Raw genomic sequence first — 7151 nt, forward strand, 5'->3', positions numbered from 1 at the left:
CATACACATCCAAGGCTATTTCCCTTGTGTAAGGGAAGAGATGTTGGAACACTAGAAAACTTGAGGAAGAATTATCACAAAGTTAAGGGCTACGTGCACATTGTTAAGACATGATTACCACTATGCATCAAGGCTCCTAACAATATACATAGACATGTGTTCTTTTAAAAACAAAATCATAGCAAAACTTAAAACCACTACCTTGTACTCAAATGACATTCATTATACATCTAGGACACACATACACACAACTTTAGTCATTTTGGAAAAGCTCTTACCTACCAATCTTACACGCCCACTCCCATCAAGCCTTGTTATGCTAGCCCAAGTTCCCTGTGTAGCTTCCAAACCCTTCTTAGACCTCCCAACCATGCCATCCATCCCCTCAAGACAACCAGAGTACAAGTACTGGTTTATTTTTTGATAGAATACAACAACAAACACAACGAGAGCGACAATGACACATGAAGCACAATGCACCGCAGCTGCACCCAGGGCACCGCGGCCGATGTCTCCTTTGTGCTCGATCGATTTCCAAGCTATGGCAAAGTTGGGCTCCACAGCGACACCATGGACGATGAGGAAGAGCCTTACATGCGACAAAATTTTTGAATGTCCTTTCTCCACGTGCAGATCAGAGAGGCGACTTCATTGGGCCAACAAGCTTTCCTTCAAAGTCTTTGCGAAGTTATTGAGGCATTGCAGGGTCGAGTTGCAGGGCGTAACAAAGATGATGCAGAAGAAGCTCTAACTGCTGTGAGTGCATATGCTCCATGATCAATGTGATTGTGTAACATGATACTGCAAGGGACACAAATAATCAAACTCTGAGTCCTGCTTTCAAACCTTTATGCCACATCCAAAGATTAATCATTTCAGTTAATTCACAACTGCATGAAGTACTTGTTAATCCCCTTGTTTACATGTATAGAATCCTATTTTCTTGGGATGTTATGCTTCAGAAGTGCTCTATAATGTTTTGACTTGCAGCAACCTAATTGACACAGTTGTGCAATGTGCATATTTGTAGGTGGAAGCCTTATCGGTGCAAATGGGTCGAAGGGAGGCAGAGCTGGCTCAAGAGAAATTGGAAGTTAGAAAACTAGCTTACCCTTTTAAACAAGTATGTTACATCTCCAATTATAGCAAACCAGATACTATTTCTTTCAATCATGCTAGAAGGAAGCCAGAACTCTGCTTTCTTTGACTATTATTCCAGCGTTACCTCTATGTAATAGTGCAAAGAGAAGCAATAGATATTTTGGTTTAGGGTTGAATATGTTAATTTTTGGCTTTTATTCCACAAGCGAAGACATTGTTTTGTCTTCTGCCTTAAATGAACATGCCTCTCCTTATAAATTGCTTTTAACTAATCATCTCTGTTGAAAAAATCAGACATCTTTTTCTGGCTTTTCTGCATGTTTTACATCACATTGCTAATAAACTTGAATAGGGTTTGTCGGGGGGCTGAAATCACAGTGCTGGTTATTTCAAAATTGGGGTTTTTATTGCAGTTTTTGAGAAATATTTCATGTCCATGTATTTTTCAGGCATCCGATGATGCTAAGAGAATGGTGGAAGAGGCTCAAGTAGTCGCCCCAGTAGAGATCGAGTCTGCACGTGCTACTGTCAGGAGAATTGAAGATGGACTGGTTCAGGAGTGCTTCCATGGTGTTTTAAACCAGCAGGTGTTAGATCTTTCACTGGTTATTTTGATTTCTGTTTTTGTAGCCTCTAACTCTTTCACATAGCACGTTCAGGCTATGGTGAAAATGCAGGGATGGCAAGTTGTTGCCGTTGGAGTTGTAGACACACCCAAGTGATTGGGAAGTGAGAGGAGCCCTTTTCTTGTCAGTTGAGTAGCAAACAGCTCTTGGTTATAGGATCCTTGCCCACCTTCCATATGTTTCATATGTGAGGAAGAGTGTTGGATATTTATTTGCAATCCAGCATGGTGCAAAGGTGATCTACGATGCAGATGAGAATGCATCTGTAATTGGGGGGGGGATTTGAGCAACCACTTTGACTTGGAGCTATCTAATAACAGGAGCAATAATTTATTGCAGTATTTTCCATTTCATAACATAACAATTGTCAACTCTTACATTCACTTTGGCCAGAGATCTGTGTGGCCTAGGGGCTTGCCTCCGGAATCTGTAAGCAACATAAATGTAAAGATTTGTTATGGACATGTGCCAAGTGGAAAATAGTTTATTTAGCAAGGATTAGCCAATGGGTTCCCTGACGTTGATGCTATTTTTTATAATACTTGAAAATTAGAATCTGAGTTGTTTGATATCAAGTTTGATACACATACCCTTCCTGTTACACTTCCACAAGGTACGATGGCTCTTATTAATCATCTCAATATATTGTTCCATTCTCATGCTTTCTGGGCACTCATGCTTCCTGTATCAGTAAACCCTCCAGTTTCAGACATAATGAGGGGATATTGGGCAAAAAGACTCTTATGGGAGATTGGGGGTTATATGACACTATATCCACCATCAATTGACTGGCAAGATACCTTGAAGCCACATTTCTTTGAAGATGAGAAGGAATTACATGACAGTGTTGACACACTGGCTGACTTTTTGGTCTCTTGGAGATCAAAGAAGGCAACCTTCTTTAAACGAGTGGTTGATCTAAGCTATTCTATGTCTCAAGCAGGTTCTTGGACAGCTCAAGATGTGGATTATACTGTGGCTTGGCTTGATGATCTTGTTTCAGTGGGGTATACCCAACCAAGAATGTTCACTCTTGAAGTTGACAGGGGGAAACCTCTGACAGATTAGTCAGTACATTGGGAGTTTGTGCCTCTGGCTCTCCCCTCCACACCTCTTGATGTGGTTAAAGCTTCAATAGTAGGCTTTGAAGTTGGAAATTTGCTCAGATGGAGAAAGTTTTACGGGGATGTTGTCTTAATCATGTTCTGTGATTGGCCAGTTAATAAGACAACTCTTGGATAGAGAATGCTTTATGGCAAAATTTTCAAAACTGTGGTTAAACTTTCTGGACAAAGTGATCCAACTTTTGGAGTTGAAGCAGTTGAAGAATGGCAAGCATACAAGTGAGTGAAAGAAATACTATTTTACCTCAATGTGGATATACATGCTGAAAGTTATCAGGACATTCAAATAGCTTGTGTTTACAGTTCATATCATTTGTTTGTGAAGGTCTAATCCATAAACAAAATCTTGCCTTGATGTATTGGGAGGATTTTTAGTTCACAGGTTTATGAATGACATAATTATTGAGAAATGAAGCATTTGTCCCAAGGGGTGCCTTCTCTTTGGGCTTCTTTAATCCATCTTGTATCGGTAGAGTTTTTCACAACTAAAGCTTTGAAAGTAGTAGGTTCTATTATGTTGCAGTGTTAATGCTTTTGAAACATACTAGGATGCCTTCAAAGACATGCTATGTGTCAGCAACTGAAAGCAAGTGAAACTCAAAATAGGAATGGATGTCTAAAGTGGGCCAATTTTTGACACTAGCTTCATTACATGAATTGCCAAAGAGTGGAGTGATAGAAACTTGCTTCGATGATGTTGAATATAGGACAATTGGAGGAGAATGACTTTATTACCATAGAGTTGTTGACCCATGAGCCATGCAAGCATGCTTGGATGATATAGATGAGGAAAAAAACCAATTAGCCATACTCTTGCCGTTATTACAACGTGCCAATACATCTTCAAGTCTTGTGGAAACGATGAGACTTGGAGACAAAAGTGCTTCAAGCATTACTGAATAGGCCCTTCTTTAAACTTTTACCTTTGTTGTGATTGCCAAATTTTGTAGAACCAATTATTAGCATTCAACTCTTTGGTCACTGAGGGATTAATAAAAATTGTAATACATCACCTATATATCCCAAACATTCCCTCTAGATATTGTCACAAAACCAATATCAAATAGCTACCCTGATGGATGATTCTACTTTTTTATGCACATTGGAGATTTGTTTATTAACCATTACTTTTTCTTTTGCAGATGACTTTCTCAAATTTCTGAGCGTTATCCAAAAAGCAAAGGGGTTTTTGTTTGTTAGAAATCACGTTATTTTGAATTATTGGAACTTATTGCAAGCCAATAAAACTAAATTCTGGAATTTGCAGAAGGTCAGTTTGTCAACTTTCTGCCTTGAAAATTAACTCATTTGTAAATTTGACTTAAAAAAGATTATGTTTCTGTTTTTTAATTTCATTTAATGTAGATTTTATATGAGGATCAAGAGTTTGGTGTGGGGTTTAGGTTGTTGTAAAGTATATAAATAGAATGATTTCATTAAGCCTTTTTAAAAATTCCAATGGTTAAGACACATAGTGTTGGTAGTTGTTGCTCACAAGAATTTTCTCACTTTGGAGGACTTGCTGTTTTCAATTGCAAACCTAATGGTAAGCATGTTGGACAATGAGAAGCAGAACACCTTTGATCATAAATAAGCAATTATTGCAAAAATTGCTACGTATAGGGTAGAAAAAAACTTGATGTTGTTGCATAGACTATGGGATGTGCATGGTGAAGGATGGAATAGCTTCAAAGTTTTAGTTTTTGGTGAAAAAAGGTGCCCCAAGTGTTATTATCTTTGATGCAAGGCTCAACACCAAAGTCTAGTTGAGCGTTTTTGTTCTTCTCTTCCTAGTCATCAAGGGCTTCCAAGAACATCTTTCTCAATCTTTAGTCATTCTTTGTTGGGTTTTTTGTGAGGAAACAAATGTTTGCAAAGAGTACATCGAGACTGTGCGAACACGACTAACATAAAATTTTGGGTTAAGTTCGAGTTATGGTTGATTCCACGTATAGTGTAATACGATAAGAGATTACACAAGATGAGCTTATATTTGGTTCCTTTAAATTCATAATTGAAGATGAAGATGATGATAGTGAAGGTTGCACCCTAAACCCAGTACAAGAACGTTGGCACATGTAGAAAATGTCAAGTTTATTGGTATAAAGAGAGATTCAAGCATGGTAGATAAGGTTGGGGATGAGGGTGGGCTTAGAAAACGCATGTGTGAAGGCTTGAAGGATACTCTTAAGGACACTAACTTCAATGCAAGTGATGAAGGTGATCATAGTTTGCACAAGTCAAGTGACAACTTAAAGCATGTTAAAAGAATGCTCAAGAGCACATTGATTCCAAAGTCTACTCTTGAAAGTTGGCTAAATCAATGTGAGAAGACTCGCAAGAAGTTGAGGGAGCGAAATCCACCAGGAGATGATAGGTTTGAGCTTGCCACAGAAGATCTTAATGGTGCACCCTTGGCTTGAGTATGGTGCCATGAATGTGAAGCTCCTTCTGGATCGGGAGTCATTGGCAAGCAATCCGCCTACTTGTGTCTTTCTAATTTCATGAGAACCCATATATTGGAAGGTCAAGCGCATCAAATAAGATATTTGACAAATCGAGGGTTCAAGGTGGGAGTGACATTTAGCTCAAAAGACGTAGAAGAAGGCAATGAAGATAATATGGTTGCGGTTTTAGATGCAGTAGAGGAGATGGATATTTATGATAGCACTGATGAAGGCAAGTGACATTTTTAACCATTGAAACCTCCAATAAAATGTTATTTTCATATACGAGATTGAGTTTTAGTAAGGTTTGGGTTTGTTTTAAAATCACTTTTGTATAAGTATCTTAGGGATAATTTCTAATCATTTTGGAATTTAATTTGTGAGAGTCTTGACTTGAAATCATACAAGATCTGATTTTGAACTTATTAAGGCAACATTGAATGACTACAAAGATAAAGGGAGAGTAAGAGTTGTATGCAAGTATGATTAGAAATGGTTGCATTTGTGTCCTTCAAGATCAGACTTGCATACGATTCTCACAAAGTATATCAAGTCAAAGTCTCACATCATGGCTATATAAAAAAAAAATCTACCAACCATGTAGTTTTGACAAATGCTAGAGGGTGACCAAAGACGCTCTTTCATGCAGATCCACAACAAAAGTCATTGAGCTCTTTTCTTCAGCCAACCAAAGAAAGTACCATACTACTAGATTCAAAATGACCTTCTACTTGTACAAGTGACCCAAATATGTCTTCTTCCTGTGATTTAATTTTTCTCTATTGGGGATTATGGCAAAGGACTGTGGCTTAAAAAGCATGTGATGTCAACATAAAATCTATTCTACATGACCTTAAAATAGGAAAGGAATGGTATCCAGAGCCATATACAAAAGCTATCTTATATGACAGATGTCTTGAAATCAAGGTAGATGAATGCTACATGCACATAAATTGCCTTCATATTTCATGTGGTGGAAATTCCTTTGAAATTTTTACTTGTGAGTACTGTAAAAAAAATCCCACTTGTGATGATTTTTGCATGAGCATATAGAGAGATTACTGCTATTGAGAAGAGAGGGGAGAGGGGCTAGCAATACAGGAGGAAGGCGGTTAGATTATTGGAGCAGTGAAGAGTTGAAAATGTGACAATTAATTCCAAGATACACTTGAAAGAAGCCAAGAGAAAGCTATGGTGGTTAGAAGGTCCTGTGAGGATTAGGTCCTTGAAAGAAGCAAACTTTGAATGCTTTAACATGGATGATGTGCGACGCTTTTGTAATAATATAGTCAAGGCCCATCGACAAGGTAAATTTGGAGGTAAACAAGCTTTGTGGGACTTTTTTCAAGATGTAGCAAAGAATATAGTACGAACAAAAAAAGCACAATGATTTAGTGAGCCCACAAAGGCCATGTTTGAGCTCGTTAAGCTTTGGGGTGGGCCATGCTTGTATGAATTTATGAGTACTAACCTTGGAGGGCCGTCCATGCGCACTACAAGAAGGCAAGGGAAGAAATCAATTCACTTCATGCCTGGAGAGTACGAGTATATCTTTGAGGCAGTGGGTAAGATATAGATGGATGAAAAAAGTAAACATGGAGTAACGCCAATGGTGTTGATTATCATTGTTGAAGATGAGATAGCCATCAAACGTCACATAAGGTGAGCTTACTAGATCTAATGTCTTGTATTTTGCAACATTTTTTACTTTTAATCATGTAAAGGAAGTTTGTAAGATATTGAAAGTTAAAGCGAACTTTTATTTATACAAGGGGAATGCAAAGGATGACACTCTTATTGGATTCTGTGGAAGTAAAGGAGAACATCACCAATGCCTTACAAATGACAAAATT

General features: G+C 38.1%; 1 protein-coding gene across 3 annotated transcripts; it reads left to right on the plus strand.

The window, feature by feature from the left end:
• Window positions 1-244: 244 nt before the first annotated feature.
• On the plus strand, window positions 245-4109 carry LOC148018610 (stomatal closure-related actin-binding protein 1-like). Of its 3 annotated transcripts, none has more exons than XM_087662270.1 (4): window positions 245-756; window positions 1031-1123; window positions 1551-1688; window positions 3994-4109. In XM_087662270.1, exons 1-4 carry the CDS (start codon window positions 613-615, stop codon window positions 4012-4014), a joined length of 396 nt encoding a protein of 131 aa, XP_087518396.1. In that variant the 5' UTR covers window positions 245-612; the 3' UTR covers window positions 4015-4109. The 3 variants fall into 3 exon arrangements, with proteins under 3 accessions (XP_087518396.1, XP_087518395.1, XP_087518394.1); XM_087662269.1 differs by lacking the exon at window positions 3994-4109 and adding an exon at window positions 1779-3980; XM_087662268.1 differs by lacking the exon at window positions 3994-4109 and adding an exon at window positions 1761-3979.
• The last annotated feature ends 3042 nt before the right edge of the window (window positions 4110-7151 follow it).

This window comes from Lygodium microphyllum, chromosome 21, assembly GCF_053477565.2.
Source record: "Lygodium microphyllum isolate KBCC chromosome 21, Lygodium_microphyllum_v1.1.10, whole genome shotgun sequence".
Lineage (NCBI taxonomy): Eukaryota > Viridiplantae > Streptophyta > Polypodiopsida > Schizaeales > Lygodiaceae > Lygodium > Lygodium microphyllum.

What these genes read in the sequence shown, in the direction of transcription:
- LOC148018610 (XM_087662268.1), top strand. Translation starts at nt 613, where the DNA reads ATGTCCTTTCTCCACGTGCAGATCAGAGAGGCGACTTCATTGGGCCAA. An exon ending in CAGAAGAAGCTCTAACTGCT is followed by an intron (nt 757 to 1,030) that starts GTGAGTGCATAT and finishes GCATATTTGTAG; the next exon opens with GTGGAAGCCTTATCGGTGCA. An exon ending in TAGCTTACCCTTTTAAACAA is followed by an intron (nt 1,124 to 1,550) that starts GTATGTTACATC and finishes TGTATTTTTCAG; the next exon opens with GCATCCGATGATGCTAAGAG.